The sequence below is a fragment of the Cyprinodon tularosa genome, unplaced genomic scaffold, assembly GCF_016077235.1.
Source record: "Cyprinodon tularosa strain WSP-4 unplaced genomic scaffold, ASM1607723v1 ctg407, whole genome shotgun sequence".
In the NCBI taxonomy this organism is placed as follows: domain Eukaryota; kingdom Metazoa; phylum Chordata; class Actinopteri; order Cyprinodontiformes; family Cyprinodontidae; genus Cyprinodon; species Cyprinodon tularosa.
In genome coordinates, this window is record NW_024039127.1 from 127501 (window position 1) to 148156 (window position 20656).

Here is a 20656-nt window from a genome sequence, read left to right on the forward strand (position 1 = left end):
AGTGCAGAGGGGGTCACTGAAGTGGCTGGAAGTTGGAGGGGATTTTGCTGCCATTCTGAAGGTTTTTCACAGGGAAAGGCTATTTTAAATGGCTGCTACTGTAAGTCACCCGTCCTAGTCGTATCCCAGCTAGGGGGGAATGAGCTGCCAGTCTGGGTCCTTCTGCAAGACCCTTCACGCCAATGCCTGCTTTGGGGGAGTTGCAGCCTAGTAGTTACGACATAGTGATTGGTTCTGAGTTCAAGCCTAACTCCCCTAAATAAGACCCTTAACCCCCCACTGCTCCCTGGGCGCCGCACAATGGCAGCCCACTGCTGCCCAAGGGGAGGGGTTAAATGCAGAGAGTTCATTTCATTCCTCTGTACTGGTGAGAGTGGAACGACATAAAAAACGCTGAAAGAAATCAGTTCTCCAGACTCCAGACCTCCATGGTTTTAATTTTGTGTGTATTTTATATAATGAGTATTTTCAATTGTTTGTTGTAGAGAAACCTTTGGTGTCATGAAAGGTGCTTGAAATAAAATTTATCATCCATCCATCCATCCATCCATCCATTTTCTGTCGCGCTTAACCCTGCTGGGGTGGCAAGCAGCGCTGGTGCCTATCTCCAGCTGTCAACAGGTGAGGGGCGGGGTCCATCTTGGACAGGTCTCCAGTCCATCCCAGGCTAACAGAGAGACAAACAACCATTCCCACCTAAGGAGGATTTAGAGAAGCAAATTAACCTAACAGTCATGTTTCTGGACTGTGGGAGGAAGCTGGAGTACCTGGAGAGAACCCACGCATGCTCAGGGAGAACATGCTAACTCCATGCAGAAAGACCCCGGGCTGGGAATCGAACCCGCAAACCTTCTAGCTGCAATTGCTCCACTGAGCAGTCCCATGCAATGTATTAATTTTATTATAATTATTAAATAGAGTCACTGATTGACCCTCAGTATCTGGACTAATTCTTCAGCTGTAATGAAACATTAGGTGAGTTAAAACCAAAAGTCATAGTTTTGGGTTTTTTTTAGATTCACTTCGGTAAATACGGTCTGACAAACTGATTACTTGGCAAAACAGAAGAATTAATAATGTCCAATATTGCTGACAAATGCGTTTTTTTATTTTATTATGAAGTTATTTAAACAACTAATGTTTCCTCTGTGATGTGCAGAAGAAACAGAAATATATAAAGACAGTATTTGTGTTTTCAGTCTGATAAATCATCAAACTTATTATTATTATTTTTTTTTATTTATCCTTTATTTAACCAGGTAATACCCATTGAGATTAAAAATCTCTTTTGCAAGGGAGACCTGGCCAAGATAGGCATCAAAATGACATCACATCATTACATACGTACAAAGACACACACATAAAAGCCAAATATGCACTTACAATAAAATTTCAATTAAAACATTGACATGTGAGGGAGTCTAACTCAAAACATCTAATTTTCAGCTTAAAAGTATTCAAAGGAACCAATTTACTAAGTTTCATGTTATTTTGCAGCAAATTCCATGTAAAGGGAGCAGAGTAAGCAAAGGCCTTTTTACCCAGCTCAGTACTGACACAGAAAACAAGACAACAGCCTGAGAACGGAGAGAGTAATGACCAGTACTTTTTTTCATAAGAAGTGAACATAAATAAGATGGAAGCGCACCAAGAATAGCCTTATATATAAATATATACCAATGACAAAGCCTCCGTGTAGCCAAGGCAGACCACCCTACACCAGAATACAGCTCACAGTGATGGGTGCGAGCTTTACAATTAGTAATAAATCTCAATGAAGCGTGATAGGCTGCGTCAATCATCTGCAGGCATTGAGCAGATGAATGCATATATATCACCATAGCACAGTTAAAAAAGTGGATGCCACCAACCGTTTTTTTTACATTAAAAGAAAAGCACAGCTTATTTCGAAAGTAAAAACCCAATTTTAGTCTCAACTTTCTCACTAGACAGTGAACATGAGGCTTAAATGATAGGTGGTCATCAATGACAATACCAAGATACTTATAAGTTGAAACTATCTGTATTTCACGACCATCAAGAGTAACCACTGAAGGAACATTCAGTAGCCTGTTCCGAAGGTCTGTGAAAAGCATACATTTAGTTTTTTCTGCATTGAGCACAAGTTTCAACTGTAGCAAAGTATTTTGGACCACATTAAAAGCATTCTGTAAGTGTGCAATGGCTTGTTTAAGAGAAGGTGCACAGCAGTAAATAACTGTATCATCTGCATAAAAATGAAAATTTGCATCAGACACATGCCGATTAAGATCATTTATATAAATAGTAAATAAAAGAGGGCCTAATACATTATGAAGGATCTGTGTATCACATTATTATCACAGCTGTGTAAAATACTTTTTCACAACAAAAACGGACTTAAACTGAAGTAAGCAGATACACCAAAGGGATGAGATCATTTAAAATAAGATAAAAAACTGGAAATAAAAAATCAACTCCATTATCTTCTTCCAAGCGAATATTATTATTATTCCGCTGCATTACCTGCTCAGATTAAGAACAAATGTGTTTCTTTTCATAAGTTGGTACTTATATTTCCATCAGGTCATCCGATCAAACGGTTCTTATTTGCTCTGTTTTCAGGGCAAACTGTTTCATTTGTTTTCATCCAGACGCTGATGAACTGGACTGACGCTCAGAGCTACTGCAGACGGCACTACACAGACCTGGCCAGCGTCCGACACCCGCAGGAGAACGAGCAGATAAGGCTGCAGAAGCCTGCAGGTGTTGTTCCCTGGATCGGTCTTTACAGGGACACCTGGAAGTGGTCCAACGGGGGCATGTACTTATTTCACCACTGGGCTTCAGCAGAACCTGACGGTGGGATTGAAAACTGCACAGCAGCAGATTTCAGCCTCTCCGGTCGGTGGGAGGACTGGGGGTGTGGTTATAAGAAGCCATTTATTTGCTACTCTGGTGAGAAAGAATGAGGATGTGCTGCTGCATCCAGAGATGATCCTGACTCTGATTAAATGTTTCTTTTCTTTCTTTTAAAGATACGACAAAACATGTGATTAAAGTGAAGCTGGTGGGAAACTCTCTTCTGAATGTGAACGAGCCGGAAGTCCAGGAGAAGCTGCTGGAGGAGGTAAACCTGTTCATCTAAACAGGACCTGCTAATAACGACCATTTATTGGGACGATAAGATCCGAAGCGCAGCTTCAAACAGCCTCTTAACTGTAAAACAGACTGAATCAACATCAGGAGGAACCCATGAGGTGATGAACAGGTTCTATTTATTAGAACAACGTTTTTATTCTTCTTCACCTTCTGACAGAAAAATTCATCTTAATAGATACATTGATCTACTGCCATAAAAAAAAAAAAAACGTAATAATTCAACATAAAAAGACTATATGGCAAGCCGTTTGACATGTATTAGTTTTGCTGAATTCCTAATTTCTGTGTCTAAGGGCCGGATTTATCAAGATCCAATTTTGCGTGCAGTAATTTGCGCTCGCAAACTGGAATTTTGCGCGAGGGGCTGAACCAAGGTTTGCGGGTGATTTAACAAGAGCGATTGCGTAACTGGTGGCAGGTGCAAAACTGTTGGAGACGCCCTATTTAAATGATGGTTTTGCGCGTTTTGCGGCAAAGTAGTTTGTAGTTTCTACAAACTAGTGCATTAAGAAATTTAAATCTTACAGTGATATAAAGAAAAAACTTTGGCAACCTTTATTCCCTAAGGTGGTATGTGGCTGAATTTCTACTTCACTGCAGTAAAAAAAACAAAAAAAACAAAAAACAAAAAAAAACAGGTGTTTTGTATTGGCCTGTAGAAAAATGCACATACCAAATGGCTCACAAGAAGTGACTGTGGATGAGATTACGCATCCCCGCAGCATTGGCATGATGCTCCACAGGCGCAGGGGGAGAACCCCGACCCCGTCGGACAGCACTTCTGAAAAACCAGATTGGGAGGTCCCAGCTCTCGCTGCAACTGTACGCTGGAATGACCCAGATGCAAAAAAGTGCAACGTTGCAAGGAGTTTTGTGAAATCTGGTATTGCGTGGGTCCTCCTTGTGGCTGGCTCCAAATCCATTCGGAGTTCCCCCAACAGCTCCAAAATGGCAATGCTGGATAAACGATATGTTTTGATGATCGTTTCCTCGTTCATTCCAAAAATATTCACACGGAGTGAAAAACTGCGTTCTCTGCGTCTCCTTGCTTCATTTCCATTTCTCCTTCTTGCGACAATAACCGCTGCCATGTGTGCGCAATTACGCATACAGACCATTTGCACCTTCTTTTGAAACGTGTTAAATATAGAGTCAGATACCGTTAGCAAAATTGCTTTCAGGTTTAATAAATCACTTTGCGAGTGCTAAATTAATATATTTACATGTTCTCCTCCCACAAGACGCACTTTTGCGTGTAAACGCCCCATATTGCATATTCATTGCAGAAAAAGTACTAAATGGATAAGAGGCGCTATTTAGCATGTTTTAAAGACCAAATCCTTTTAGCACGCTGTTGATAGATCAGTTTGTACATTTTTTAGCGTGCGCAGTGAAATAGCTCACGTTTTTATACACGCAAACCTTTGATAGATCCGGCCCAATGTGACCATTTCAAGCAAAATAACATTCTCCACATCTAGAATAAACATATTGCTGTTGTTGCTGGTCAGCATGTGTGTTATTATTATTTTAGCTATTAAAAAATATTTTTCAGATATCATAAATACATTTTCAGTCAAGCTGATAAATGTCAGAACGGCCACTTTAAATGTGTAAACATTTATAGATATATAAAACTTAATTCTTATTATAATTTATCTTTTTTTTACTTTCTAAAATTCAGTTTCTGCTGCAAAAATGTAATTTAGAAAATCTATTATTACAGTTCAGTGGGAGTGTGATTTTGATCAGGGAGAATCTTATTTTAGTGAACCAGAGAGAGGAGAGTGATTTTAATAAATGATAAAACGGCCTGCCATAGGTCACTTCATATGAACTTACACATTAACTGGAGCAACAATCTTCTCCTTCATCTTCGTCTCCTTTGCAGCTCTAGCCTGTTTCTCTGTCTTTAAAAACATTCTGTTTTTGTTTTCTTCATTAAAACCTCTAGTTCCAGTGGAGTGAAATAGGCACTTCCTGTTGCCTGTTGTCATGGTGACTCGTCAAATCGGTGTCCACTGATAATGAATTTTCATATTTGTTAAGCATGCGTTTAACTCTGAGTGGATCTAGTTAGAATTGACTGAACTAATTCAAAGCAGCCGCTGTGAAACCGAACAGTCAGAGTTCCAGACTTTAGGCTAGATTAATTTAGAGTTGAAGATTTAAACTTAGTTTGTCAAACCTACTTTGTGAAATGGACCCCTGAAGATTCAAAGAAGAACGGAGCAAATTATTTGCTTTCATTACCAATGAGGAAGGATTGCCTGCATGCAGTGGCGGTTCTAGACCAAAATGTACCAGGGGGCCAGGAGGGGGGCAGGAGGTGGGCAGGAGGTGGCCAGCGTGTTTTCATGGGGGAACAGAAAAGCATGAAATAAAAAACAGGGAAAGTGATTCAAATATATGAAGTTAGCTGCAAGAAGAGACATTTCTGTTCAATTGGGTTTAATTAAAATTCTATGTCTTATTAGGTCAATATACAATCAGAATTTACATACTTTTGACTTTATGTAAGTTAAAATAACCTTTTTGCAGAAAATCAGAATTAGAACTCAAGCAAAACCAATAAATGCAGCTGTAAAAAATTATTAGTATTTTTCCTAATTTGTAAAAAAAAAAAAACATTTAGCAGATGAAAACTGGGGTCCTATCTCATTACCGCTAAAGCTACCACCTTCTTCTTTTTAAATAATTACTAAAACATAATTTGTAAAGAAAAAAATAATTAAATAGATCCAAAGGACCTTGTAGTAACCATGTCTGCTCCAGCGCATATCATCGTTAGAACTTCTCTAAGTATTATGCCTTCAGTAAAGGGGCCATAACAGGGGCCAGGACATCATCAACAGGGGCACTGGCCCCCGTTGGCCCCTGTCTAGAACCGCCCATGCCTGCATGTTGCTTTGCAATGAGAAGCTGTCAAATAATAAAGAGTCATTAGGAAAGGCATTTCCAGGGACGGCTAAATCTGCAGAACACCACCAGATGGGAGGGAGATAAAAAGAACTTCTGGGTAAATTAGAGGAGATCAAAGATAGATTTAAGAAGTAGATTGCATCTCCAAACTCCTGCTGCTAGTTTGTTTGCAAGGATAGAAAACCGTTCATAGATCCAACAGGTAGCGCTCTGATGCAGGGATGGAAACTTTGTAACATTTTTACCTAAATCCTCAAAATAAAATAACACAAAAAATCGGATTTCTTTACCGTGTTTCTATAATTTCATCAATGCAACAAAGCAAAAACATTAATATTTTAATGGAATTTAAATGTAAAGCACCAAATATGATACAGCAGAGTCACATGATGTAACATTTGCTCCAGGATAAACATTTCTTTCATATCTAAGCCCACGTAGTCCTTGTTTATAGTGGGATAATAATACACTTAGAGCCCGTGTTGCCATAAGAGGCTAATAGAAGACTTTACATTTATTCAGCTGCAGATAGATTCGTTTTTTGTTTTTGTCCAATATGTCTCTTTGAACAGTTTGGGTTGCCGACCTCTGATTAGTTGATCAGCATCACTGATGACTTCAGCTCGGATCTTCATCTGGTTAGAGAGTGATTCCTCTTCAGGATGATGGTTTCTTCTGTGTTTCAGCTCAAACAGAAGGTGGAGGAGCGAGTGGCGGCACAGGACCTGAGAGCAGACGTCAAGCTGAGCTGGAGGAAGCAGCCTGATGGGACGACCTTCTACAAGGAGGAGCAACAAAATTAAACCAAACTTCCTGGAGATGCAGAAATCTGTTGCAGTTCTTCCTTAATCTGATGGAATAAACACGTAATATATTGATGAAGGAATAATCTAGGTTAAACAGCGTTTACTCACTAAAACGATCCAATTAATGAACCATAACAGATCTTCATTGAGTGCTATATTTGAGGGAGGAGGTCAAAGGTCAAGCGTTTAGGAAGGTGCTTAGAACAGAAAACAAAGATCCTCACTGCAGGAAGGGAAGCTCCACTAACAGTCTTTGGTTTCCTCCTCAGGTTGATCTTACCTCTGGTTCTAAAAGTTATTAATCTCCTTTAAATCTGCAGCTTAAATGTTAAAACCATTTAGATATCTTTTTCTATTTTACCATTCAATAATAGGTCTATATTTCAGAGCGGGTGGTCTTTTAAAATAGCTCAGAGTCTGTGTTGATTCCTCTATTTTTCTTCCTTTGGCACCTTCTTCTTTTTCATTGACTATTAGAGCTGATGTAATGAGTACATTTCTGTTAGATCAATAAAGTCAATCAATCAATCAATCATCCTGTTAGGCAGGTGTCTCCAGGAGTCTCTTTCTTCTGCTCTCCCACCTTGATGCTCAGATCGGTGGTGTTTGATTTCAGCGGCTGGTCCAGCTTTCACCAACTGTTGCCTAGCAACCGTGACAGCAGACACACAAAGCAGGCATCAACTTCAGCTTTTTACTCCAGTAAAAGTGTAAAAGTACCATTTTTAAAACTACTTAAAGTATAAAGTAAAAGTAATGCAGGTTTTTGAGGTCAGGAGTTTTCCTGCTCTACTCTATTAAATCTACAATTCTGGGTTATAACTTCCTTAAACTTCATTTTCTTGGTTTTGTAACTAATTGTAACAGCGTCACATTTAACTTTGCATCTTTGCATCAAAAAAAAAAAAAGAAGAAGAACTTTGCATCTTGAAAAATGATTTATTTTGGTATGTGGTGAGCAACAAGTTGGGGCAGCACCGAGTCCAACTACAAAGAAATTAATAGTCTGGATGAAACTAATTATTTTGATGGTTTTTATTTTTTTAAATACCAACAGGCCAGAATGAAAATGAGCTGAAATGAAACTAAACTAACGAGTCTATTTTTAAAACGTAAGGAGTAGAAGGTAAAAGTTGTCTAAAGAATAATTACTGCAGTAAAGTTCAGATATCCGACGTTTCTGCTGAAGTAAATTAAGGACTTTCTACTTTGTTACTTCGCTCCTCTGCCTGCAGAATGATCTGCAGCATCTGAAGGACGCTAAGTTTCCCCTAAAATAAAATTCTGCTCTGTTCCTTCTCGATCGAAACTAGATCAAAACCAGTTTGAACCAGTTGAAATCCGGTTGGCAGCATTTTCAAATCTGCAAAGTTTATTTCTGTCAGTTTCTGCCCTCTGCTTGAGTTTATTGTTAGTTTCTTTGTGTTCTGTGTCTGTATTCTATTTCAAACATGGATGCCTCCAGTAAAGCACATTCACATGAAAATGACTCTGAATTAAAAACACTGATCATTTATTGAACAGGATGGAATCATTTCAGATTTAAAAACTTTCAGGAGTTTGAATCCTGAATATGAGCGGATTTTTCCTTTGAGATATGAGAAGATTTTTAGGGGGAAGGAAACATAAACTTTATCTTTGATTATTGAATTGATAAATTAATCAGGAGCTTTAGAAAATAATTCTTTACCAAGAAAATTTGAAGCCCTTTTAGTTTGTGCATTAATTTGCCTGTTTAATTTTGAGGAACTAAACGCCTCCTGCAGTAATTCTCCACGTATGAAGCAGCAGCCTCACGTGTATCAGGTGACTGTTTGCTGTTGTTCCCGCCTTGTTTTAAAAGGATCAAGTTATCTAGAATCAACAGAAGCATATCAGAGGATGATGTTCATGAAAAACGAGGAGCCCAACCCTGCAGGAAGCTCTGTGGTCACTTTCCCTGATGATTCAGACAGGAAATCAAATGGACGGATGGAGCGTGAGATCGATGGGGCGCTGGGGCGGCGTCAGCAGTATCTGACCGCCGTGGCGAAGAAGAAGCTGATTCAGGGGGCAAAGCTCTCAATTTACCGATCTATATTCCCACCTTCACCTCTGGTCATGAGCAGAGCGGGTATTTTGACCAAAGTCATGAATCGATTCAATTTTGATTCATTCAGTTCTTTTCCGGTCACATTAAACACAAAGTGCAAACTTGCAAATCAGACAGTTTAAGCTTGAGATGTGAACAAAACTGTCTCATAAGGCCAAACTTGTTTGTGAAAAGTGAGAAAGTGAAGCCTCACTCGAGCCAGCAGTCGTGCATGAGCTGCATTATCTGCGCTGCACAAACCATACGTTCAGCGTTTTCTGTAACCAGGGGGGGATTTACCATTAGGCAATACTAGGCAGTTGCCTAGGGCCCCAAGTTCCTGGGGGGCCCATAAAACTCTGTTTCCATGTATGGTTAATACAACTAATCCTTATTTGTGCGCATTAATTATGTTTTTGATAAAAATCCTTTGGCTAAAATGCCATCAGAACGCTGATAAATAGAGAGGAAAAAGGGACAAGAAGAGAGGGACAAAACCTAGAACAGATAATGGATGTCTATTCTATTAACATTTCTCTATCTGGAGAATGGGTCTGTTTTATGGGTTTTCTTCTCAGGGGGCCCCCTGCCTGTCTTTGCCTGGGGCCCCAAATTTCCTAAATCCGCCCCTGTCTGTAACTACAGGGTGTTTGCTGCTCAGCCCCCATTGGTTAATGTCTTCAGTTAATCCAGTGGTTCCCAAAGATTTTCTTCTGGGCCCCCCTTTGGATTACAATAAAATTTCCACGCCCCCCCCCCCCCAAAAAAAAAGTCAACTGGGCCCACACATCGTTCAACCAGATATAATAAATCTATACACATATTTTGTTTTCAAACTCCACTGAAGTTTATTTCACACTTCAGGTTGCAACAAAACAAACTACACCATCTTTACAGTGGAACACTTTTGTGTAACTGTATTTTTTCCATAGTTCTATACTGTAGATTAGAAGAGGATTCTTTGTTGTCTGTGTTATTTTAAACATATTTCTTTTTTTTTATAACAATATTTAACTTTGCTATAATCTATACATTAAAAAAGCCTCTGTGCAAAATGGAGTGAAAACATTGAACAGCTCCCTGAGAGTTTTTTCTTTGCACTTTAATCCTCCCATCTTTTCAGTGGCTGTAGTGAGCCTGCTTGTTGCTGCAGATCTTCTCAAATCTGGGTTACAGTGTCACAGCTGTCCAGTATGCTCAGTCAAGCAAGCGCTGTTTTTTTTTTGTTTTTTTTCTTCATTCATCCATACCGCTTCCCGCGCCCCCCCCCTGCAATGGCATTGCGCCACTTTGGAAACCACTGAGTTAATCTATGGGTTATATTTGCAGCTGTCTGGCTTGAAGTCATCTTTAGAGCATCTTTCCTGCTCATTTGAATGTGAACGTCACACGCCTCACTATAACACTAATCCATCTCATTCCCTAGACATCCCTAGATGTCTAGGGACATCCCTAGATGTCTCCTTCTCAGGGTGGCTGGGCGCACCCTTCCAGATGGGGTGAGGAGCTCAGTTACCCGAAAGGAGCTCGGAGTAAAGTCGCTGCTCCTCCACGTCTAAAGGAGCCAGCTGAGGAGGCTCAGGCATCTGTTCCTGATGCCTCCTGGTCGCCTCCGCGGGGAGGTGTTCCAGGCATGTCCCATTGGGAGGAGGCCTGGTGGAAGGACCAGGACACGCTGGAGGGACAATGTCTCTGAGCTGAACTGGTGTCGCCCCAGAGAGCAGCTGGAGGAGGGAAGTCTGAGGATCTCTGCTTGGACTGCTGCCTCCATGACCAGGCCTCGAATAAAGAGGAAGAAAATGGACGGACGGACATGAACACCGAGGAAAGATCAGGACCAGGACTTTATCTTCCAGGTGTCGATGAGCAGCTCCTCCAGACGGAGGTGGGGGAGGCAGGTCTCTGAACCAGGGTTTGATTCCAGGTGTTCCTCACCTCTCTGGCTGCTCTACCTCCACAGCAGGCGGTGATCATCCGCTGACTGCTCTGATCACATGGTTGATCAGAGCAGTCTGCTTCCAGCTGCACCTATGAACCACACTGTGCTCAGATCTGCTGTCTGATATGAACATCTCACCAGAAACAGATAAATATTTATAAATGTAAATCCCTTTATTGTCCCACAGTGGAGAAATTCCCTCTCTGCATTTAACCCCTCCCCTTAGGGAGAAGTGAGGGTTTAGGGTCTCGCTCAGGGACCCAGAGTGCAGGCTGTGGGGATGGAACCGGCTACTTCCAACCTTCCCAGAGCACAGAGCTCTGCTGGGACCACTAGGCCTGAACCAGGTCTACTTTCTATGGAAAGAAACAGACTCCTTTATAACAATGGAAGGAATGCGTCGCTCTAACAGGAAGAAACCTCCAGCTGGACCCGGGTCACCGGGCCATGTGGGTTCTGGTGTGGGGAGACGCATCAGGTCTGCAGCTGCAGGAAGAAGCTGAGCGCCTCTGTTTGATCAGGAGAAACAGGCAGGAACCTGATACCTGGAGGTCAGATGATCTGTTTGACTCACACCTCTGATCCTGGATCAGCCCCTCCTAAGGTCAACACATCACAGCCGCAGAAAGATCAGCTGTCAAACTGTTTCCAATAAAAAGCTCCTAAATCCTAAATCTATCACGTCATAAATACAAAATCATACAAAGTGCTTGATTAACATCATGTGATTCAGCTACAGTTATTATCAGCATATTATGTTGTTTTCCCACCAAAGCATTTGTAGTTCTAAGAGAAACAGTCTCTTCTGTGAGCTTTTTATTGTAAATTTATTATTTTTCAGCCACAAACTTTCCTCCAAGCGTGACACTAATACCTGAACATTTGTTTGTTCTTGTTTTTAGTTTCAAGAACTTATTTAAAGACAAGGAGGCAAAATGTTTGACTTTTATTCTGTGATTAAACTATGGTTTAAAAAATAAGGTTTTAGGCAGATTACTTTACTGCAAAATGAGGGATTTAAACTGCAGATTAGCTGCTGCCTGCATTTCCTGCCATGACAGTTTAGACAGGAAGTCATTGTCCAGCGAGACTGAAAGGAGAAGCTGGTAGAGTAAAGAAAACTGAAGACTGGGAGGAAAATATTCAATAGTTTAGGTTTTACTCCTCAGACGGTTTTCTGCAAAGGTGACAGAAGCCTGATCTTCCATCAATAGACGGACTAGGAGACTATTTACACAACAAAGGGTTAACTTACGCCTCTGCTTCAAAGTGAGGAGAACAGAAAGAGCAACAGTTCTAATCGCTGGATGCTTCATTTCTTCTCTTCAGAGAAGACAAACTATTATCAGTCAATAAATGACCTGTTGATTAGCTGAGAAGACGCTACATGTCCCCGTGTCTCTGCTCTGTGTCCCCGTGTCGCCACTCCATGTCCCCGTGTCTCTGCTCTGTGTCCCCGTGTCGCCGCTCCGTGTCCCCGTGTCGCCGCTCCGTGTCCCCGTGTCGCCGCTCCGTGTCCCCGTGTCGCCGCTCCGTGTCCCCGTGTCTCTGCTCTGTGTCCCCGTGTCGCCGCTCCGTGTCCCCGTGTCGCCGCTCCGTGTCCCCGTGTCGCCGCTCCGTGTCCCCGTGTCGCCGCTCCGTGTCCCCATGTCGCCGCTCCGTGTCCCCGTGTCGCCGCTCCGTGTCCCCGTGTCGCCGCTCCGTGTCCCCGTGTCTCTGCTCTGTGTCCCCGTGTCGCCGCTCCGTGTCCCCGTGTCGCCGCTCCGTGTCCCCATGTCGCCGCTCCGTGTCCCCATGTCGCCGCTCCGTGTCCCCCGTGTCGCCGCTCCGTGTCCGCGTGTCGCCGCTCCGTGTCCCCCATGTCGCCGCTCCGTGTCCCCATGTCGCCGCTCCGTGTCCCCGTGTCGCCGCTCCGTGTCCCCGTGTCGCCGCTCCGTGTCCCCGTGTCGCCGCTCCGTGTCCCCGTGTCGCCGCTCCGTGTCCCAATGTCGCCGCTCCGTGTCCCCATGTCGCCGCTCCGTGTCCCAATGTCGCCGCTCCGTGTCCCCGTGTCGCCGCTCCGTGTCCCCATGTCGCCGCTCCGTGTCCCCGTGTCGCCGCTCCGTGTCCCCGTGTCGCCGCTCCGTGTCCCCGTGTCGCCGCTCCGTGTCCCCATGTCGCCGCTCCGTGTCCCCATGTCGCCGCTCCGTGTCCCCGTGTCGCCGCTCCGTGTCCCCGTGTCGCCGCTCCGTGTCCCCGTGTCGCCGCTCCGTGTCCCCATGTCGCCGCTCCGTGTCCCCGTGTCGCCGCTCCGTGTCCCCCGTGTCGCCGCTCCGTGTCCCCCATGTCGCCGCTCCGTGTCCCCGTGTCGCCGCTCCGTGTCCCCATGTCGCCGCTCCGTGTCCCCGTGTCGCCGCTCCGTGTCCCCGTGTCGCCGCCCGTGTCCCCATGTCACTGCTCCGTGTCCCCCATGTCGCCGCTCCGTGTCCCCGTGTCGCCGCTCCGTGTCCCCATGTCGCCGCTCCGTGTCCCCGTGTCGCCGCTCCGTGTCCCCATGTCGCCGCTCCGTGTCCCCATGTCACTGCTCTGTGTCCCCATGTCACTGCTCCGTGTCCCCCATGTCGCCGCTCCGTGTCCCCCGTGTCGCCGCTCCGTGTCCCCATGTCACCGCTCCGTGTCCCCGTGTCGCCGCTCCGTGTCCCCCGTGTCGCCGCTCCGTGTCCCCGTGTCGCCGCTCCGTGTCCCCATGTCGCCGCTCCGTGTCCCCCGTGTAGCCGCTCCGTGTCCCCATGTCGCCGCTCCGTGTCCCCGTGTCGCCGCTCCGTGTCCCCCGTGTCGCCGCTCCGTGTCCCCATGTCGCCGCTCCGTGTCCCCGTGTCGCCGCTCCGTGTCCCCGTGTCGCCGCTCCGTGTCCCCCGTGTCGCCGCTCCGTGTCCCCATGTCGCCGCTCCGTGTCCCCCGTGTCGCCGCTCCGTGTCCCCGTGTCGCCGCTCCGTGTCCCCATGTCGCCGCTCCGTGTCCCCCGTCTCGCCGCTCCGTGTCCCCGTGTCGCCACTCCGTGTCCCCATGTCGCCGCTCCGTGTCCCCATGTCGCCGCTCCGTGTCCCCCGTGTCGCCGCTCCGTGTCCCCGTGTCGCCGCTCCGTGTCCCCATGTCGCCGCTCCGTGTCCCCGTGTCGCCGCTCCGTGTCCCCCGTGTCGCCGCTCCGTGTCCCCCATGTCGCCGCTCCGTGTCCCCCATGTCGCCGCTCCGTGTCCCCGTGTCACTCCTCCGTGTCCCCATGTCGCCGCCCGTGTCCCCATGTCACTGCTCCGTGTCCCCCGTGTCGCCGCTCCGTGTCCCCATGTCGCCGCTCCGTGTCCCCATGTCGCCGCTCCGTGTCCCCCGTGTCGCCGCTCCGTGTCCCCCATGTCGCCGCTCCGTGTCCCCATGTCGCCGCTCCGTGTCCCCCGTGTCGCCGCTCCGTGTCCCCCATGTCGCCGCTCCGTGTCCCCGTGTCACTCCTCCGTGTCCCCATGTCGCCGCCCGTGTCCCCATGTCACTGCTCTGTGTCCCCATGTCACTCCGTGTCCCCATGTCGCCGCTCCGTGTCCCCGTGTCGCCGCTCCGTGTCCCCGTGTCACTCCTCCGTGTCCCCATGTCGCCGCTCCGTGTCCCCATGTCGCCGCTCCGTGTCCCCATGTCGCCGCTCCGTGTCCCCGTGTCGCCGCTCCGTGTCCCCCGTGTCGCCGCTCCGTGTCCCCGTGTCACTGCTCTGTGTCCCCATGTCACTCCGTGTCCCCGTGTCGCCGCTCCGTGTCCCCATGTCGCCGCTCCGTGTCCCCATGTCGCCGCTCCGTGTCCCCATGTCGCCGCTCCGTGTCCCCGTGTCGCCGCTCCGTGTCCCCATGTCGCCGCTCCGTGTCCCCATGTCGCCGCTCCGTGTCCCCGTGTCGCCGCCCGTGTCCCCGTGTCGCCGCTCCGTGTCCCCATGTCGCCGCTCCGTGTCCCCATGTCGCCGCTCTGTGTCCCCCGTGTCGCCGCTCCGTGTCCCCATGTCGCCGCTCCGTGTCCCCATGTCGCCGCTCCGTGTCCCCGTGTCGCCGCTCCGTGTCCCCGTGTCGCCGCTCCGTGTCCCCGTGTCGCCGCTCCGTGTCCCCATGTCGCCGCTCCGTGTCCCCCGTGTCGCCGCTCCGTGTCCCCATGTCACTGCTCTGTGTCCCCATGTCACTCCGTGTCCCCGTGTCGCCGCTCCGTGTCCCCCGTGTCGCCGCTCCGTGTCCCCCATGTCGCCGCTCCGTGTCCCCATGTCGCCGCTCCGTGTCCCCGTGTCGCCGCTCCGTGTCCCCCATGTCGCCGCTCCGTGTCCCCATGTCGCCGCTCCGTGTCCCCGTGTCGCCGCTCCGTGTCCCCATGTCGCCGCTCCGTGTCCCCATGTCGCCGCTCCGTGTCCCCGTGTCGCCGCTCCGTGTCCCCATGTCGCCGCTCCGTGTCCCCATGTCGCCGCTCCGTGTCCCCGTGTCGCCGCCCGTGTCCCCGTGTCGCCGCTCCGTGTCCCCGTGTCGCCGCTCCGTGTCCCCATGTCGCCGCTCCGTGTCCCCGTGTCGCCGCTCTGTGTCCCCATGTCGCCGCTCCGTGTCCCCGTGTCGCCGCTCCGTGTCCCCCGTGTCGCCGCTCCGTGTCCCCGTGTCGCCGCTCCGTGTCCCCCATGTCACTCCGTGTCCCCGTGTCACTGCTCCGTGTCCCCATGTCACTCCGTGTCCCCGTGTCGCCGCTCCGTGTCCCCATGTCGCCGCTCCGTGTCCCCGTGTCGCCGCTCCGTGTCCCCGTGTCGCCGCTCCGTGTCCCCATGTCGCCGCTCCGTGTCCCCATGTCGCCGCTCCGTGTCCCCCGTGTCGTCGCTCCGTGTCCCCATGTCGCCGCTCCCTGTCCCCGTCTCGCCGCTCCGTGTCCCCATGTCGCCGCTCCGTGTCCCCATGTCGCCGCTCCGTGTCCCCCGTGTCGTCGCTCCGTGTCCCCATGTCGCCGCTCCCTGTCCCCGTCTCGCCGCTCCGTGTCCCCATGTCACTGCTCTGTGTCCCCATGTCACTGCTCCGTGTCCCCGTGTCGCCGCCCGTGTCCCCATGTCACTGCTCTGTGTCCCCATGTCACTGCTCCGTGTCCCCCATGTCACCGCTCCGTGTCCCCATGTCGCCGCTCCGTGTCCCCGTGTCGCCGCTCTGTGTCCCCCATGTCACCGCTCCGTGTCCCCATGTCGCCGCTCCGTGTCCCCGTGTCGCCGCCCGTGTCCCCATGTCACTGCTCTGTGTCCCCATGTCACTGCTCCGTGTCCCCGTGTCGCCGCCCGTGTCCCCATGTCACTGCTCTGTGTCCCCGTGTCACCGCTCCGTGTCCCCGTGTCGCCGCTCCGTGTCCCCGTGTCGCCGCCCGTGTCCCCATGTCACTGCTCCGTGTCCCCCATGTCACCGCTCCGTGTCCCCATGTCGCCGCTCCGTGTCCCCCGTGTCGCCGCTCCGTGTCCCCCGTGTCGCCGCTCCGTGTCCCCATGTCGCCGCTCCGTGTCCCCATGTCGCCGCTCCGTGTCCCCCGTGTCGCCGCTCCGTGTCCCCATGTCGCCGCTCCGTGTCCCCATGTCGCCGCTCCGTGTCCCCGTGTCGCCGCTCCGTGTCCCCATGTCGCCGCTCCGTGTCCCCGTGTCGCCGCTCCGTGTCCCCATGTCACTGCTCTGTGTCCCCATGTCACTCCGTGTCCCCATGTCGCCGCTCCGTGTCCCCATGTCGCCGCTCCGTGTCCCCATGTCGCCGCTCCGTGTCCCCATGTCGCCGCTCCGTGTCCCCATGTCGCCGCTCCGTGTCCCCCGTGTCGCCGCTCCGTGTCCCCCGTGTCGCCGCTCCGTGTCCCCATGTCGCCGCTCCGTGTCCCCATGTCGCCGCTCCGTGTCCCCGTGTCGCCGCTCCGTGTCCCCATGTCGCCGCTCCGTGTCCCCGTGTCGCCGCTCCGTGTCCCCATGTCACTGCTCTGTGTCCCCATGTCACTCCGTGTCCCCATGTCGCCGCTCCGTGTCCCCATGTCGCCGCTCCGTGTCCCCATGTCGCCGCTCCGTGTCCCCATGTCGCCGCTCCGTGTCCCCATGTCGCCGCTCCGTGTCCCCATGTCGCCGCTCCGTGTCCCCGTGTCGCCGCTCCGTGTCCCCCATGTCGCCGCTCCGTGTCCCCGTGTCGTTCCCTGGCGGCCGGGTCGGCCCGCATCCTGCAGCGACTGACTGCAGCTTGAGGCGTGGAGCAACAGGATATCAGGTGACTGTTTGCCAGAGTTACACACCTCTATGTTTGCAGGGATCGGATGATCATAGATCAACAGAAAACAGATCAGATAAACACATCTGGACCAAACATCCTCTTTACTGTCAGTGATGGATGATCTAATGTTGAACCGCAGGGCGGACATAGCAGCAGTTATTACTCGTTATTCGCTTTAATAAGCTGCTGATATCAGGAAACATTTCTGCGTCTAACTAGATTGGTTCGTTTTTATGTTTTCTCTCAAGTTTTTAGCCCATTTGTTTTTATTATGGTGAAATGATGCTGAGTCCAGTCTTTGGAAACTCGCTCTGAGCTTCTCGCTGATTGTCCTCCATCTTGGCATTTTGGTACCAAACACAAAAATAAATCATCAGGAGAAACTTCCTGTTTAGGTAGAGAGAATCATGGGTCGCCACTTACAGCCAAACATGACCTTTGACCCCGCTGCTGAGGCCTAGAAGCTGACCAGGACTTCAGTCTCATTGCTAATGGGAAAATTCTTTATTCACAAATGCAGATTCTTTAAATTTTCTTCAAAATCTCTATGATTTCCAACATTAAATTAAAAGTTTTTATGTCTGGATTAAGTTCCTGGAAAATAAAGAAGCCTTAAAGTTTTCAGATTTGATAGCTAACTTTAGCTAAACTGTGTTGCTTGTTTTTTTTTTTCTTGTTGTTGATTCCTTTAATTTGACTGTTTAAGTTTATTTCTCTTTTTATTATCTTATAAAAAAAAATCTGTTATAGATGGCATATGCTCAGTTATACTTGTGCTGTTTGGGAATTTTATTTTGAATTAGTTTGATATAAAAAAAGCTGATTGCTGATGAAACCCCCTTCTTGCTCCTCAGCAGCCTCTGTTCTCCAGCTCCACTCACACTGCTGATAAGATGAATGTTAAAATGGTTCAACTTCTCCAGAAGAAGGAGACGCATTATTTCTTTATTTTTATTAATTTCTAAATGATTAATGAGGCTCAGGTTTAAAATTTATGGCAGTTATTGCCTCCATCAGCTGCATCACTGCTGCCCTCCACTGGCGTATCTGGGTATAGCACCTCCTACCACTTTTAAATAGTTCTGCCTCCCAGTTTAAGCAAAAGTAGCAGCAGTAGTGGAGTCAGAGGAGAGGGGCTGGTTGGCCGTGCTGATGTTCATTAACGTCTGTGGGAACGAAGAATTGCAGTCCTGAGGTTGGACCCTTAAGACTCCCTGTAGATCCCTGTAGCACTGCTCTGACCATAAGAGAAATAATATCTATATTTAGAATCATAAAACCAGTCATAATCTCCTAAAAGACTGAAGCTGGGATTAAAAACTCTAATTAAATTAAAAGATTCAGGTAAATCCATTCAAATCCATTTGAGTCAATGAGTCGATGCAATCAGCTGGTTTTCCTTAGATAGAAAACTTTGTATCAATTTGACTGGATGATCTGGTTGATCTGGATCTATAAAATGACCTGAGATGACATGTGTTGTGAATTTGGCGCTATATAAATAAATTTAATTGAAAATTTTATTATTTTCTGTCACGCTTTATCCTAGCTGGGGTGTTGAGGGGTCCATCCTGGACAGAGAGGAGGGGTCCATCCTGGACAGAGAGGAGGGGTCCATCCTGGACAGAGAGGAGGGGTCCATCCTGGACAGGTCTCCAGTCCATCGCAGGACAACCCTTCACACTCACCTAAGGAGAGTTTAGAGAAGCCAGTGAACCTAACAGTCATGTTTTTGGACTGTGGGAGGAAGCCGGAGTACCCAGAGGGAACCCACGCATGCTCAGTGAGAACATGCAGACTCCATTCAGAAAGATCCTGGGCCTGGAATAGAACCCAGAACCTTCCTTCAGCAAGGCAGCAGTGCTACCCACTGCCCTGCTGAGCAGCCCATATAACTGTTATCCTGTTATATGTGGATATTTTAATGAGCATAAATGGCCATAATTGCTGTCCAAGCTTCCATCCATCATGGACGCCACCTTCCACCCTCTGCAGCAGAATGGAGAGGAGCTGAGCAGCTCCTTTAGTCAAAGACTTTTACAGCCTGCTTGGCAAAAGGAGCTACTGCAGGTCATTCATCCGCTGCAACCAGACTCTATAATGAGACGTTATAACTGCAATAACTGCTGCAATGGAGAATGAGCAATTACTATATGATACCTTGCACAATAACCCGTTTCTCTATATCTGACACCCAGTACAATAACTATATATATATATATATATATATATATATATATATATATATATATATATATATATATATATATATATATATATATATATATATATATATATATATATATATATATATATATATATATAATCCATCTATATAGTAGCAGCCATTAAAAATGACCCTTCCCATGCAAAAGCCAGATGAATGGCAGCAAAATCCCCTCCACCTTCCAGCCACTGGCCTTCTCCTGGGAATAAATATTACTTTACTCTGACTCCGCCCTTCCACTGAATTACAGGGTCTGACCAGGAGATGGCGCTTCTCTTTAGCTCTTAATGTCCTTCAAATCATGACAGAAAAAATTATTTTAAATGTTTCAAAAGAAATTGTAGGGGACCAGCCAAGGACCAGGCAAGGTCCAGGCAAGGACTAGCCAAGGACCAGACAAGGACAAACCAAGGACCAGACAAGGATCAACCAAAGACCAGCCAGGGACCAGCCAAGGTCCAGACAAAGACCAGCCAAGGACAAGACAAGGACCAGCCAAGGTCCAGACAAAGACCAGCCAAGGACAATACAAGGACCAACCAAGGACCAGCTAAGGACCAGCCAAAGTCCAGACAAGGACCAGCCAAGGACCAGCCAAGGACCAGCCAAAGTCCAGACAAGGACCAGCCAAGGTCCAGACAAAGACCAGCCAAGGACAATACAAGGACCAGCCAAGGACCAGCTAAGGACCAGCCAAAGTCCAGACAAGGACCAGCCAAGGACCAGCCAAAGTCCAGACAAGGACCAGCCAAGGACCAGCTAAGGACCAACCAAAGTCCAGACAAGGACCAGCCAAGGACCAGCCAAAGTCCAGACAAGGACCAGCCAAGGACAAGACAAGGACCAGCCAAGGTCCAGACAAAGACCAGCCAAGGACAATACAAGGACCAACCAAGGACCAGCTAAGGACCAGCCAAAGTCCAGACAAGGACCAGCCAAGGACCAGCCAAGGACCAGCCAAAGTCCAGACAAGGACCAGCCAAGGTCCAGACAAAGACCAGCCAAGGACAATACAAGGACCAGCCAAGGACCAGCTAAGGACCAGCCAAAGTCCAGACAAGGACCAGCCAAGGACCAGCCAAAGTCCAGACAAGGACCAGCCAAGGACCAGCTAAGGACCAACCAAAGTCCAGACAAGGACCAGCCAAGGACCAGCCAAAGTCCAGACAAGGACCAGCCAAGGACCAGCCAAGGACCAGCCAAGGACCAACCAAGGACCAGCCAAGGACCCATCAAGGAAAGTGGGACACTTTGAATGGTTACTACTGTATAAATTCCCAATGCAAACAGCCT

The 20656-nt window shown here is 48.5% G+C and overlaps 1 protein-coding gene across 1 annotated transcript; it reads left to right on the forward strand.

Moving 5' to 3' along the window:
- The first annotated feature begins 2606 nt into the window (after positions 1–2606).
- On the forward strand, positions 2607–7566 carry LOC119792022 (lectin-like). The gene is made up of 4 exons (XM_038298464.1): positions 2607–2937; positions 3018–3109; positions 6750–6889; positions 6984–7566. The coding sequence occupies exons 1-3, from the start codon at positions 2640–2642 to the stop codon at positions 6864–6866; spliced, it is 507 nt and encodes a 168-aa protein (XP_038154392.1). The 5' UTR covers positions 2607–2639; the 3' UTR covers positions 6867–6889; positions 6984–7566.
- Positions 7567–20656: the final 13090 nt, after the last annotated feature.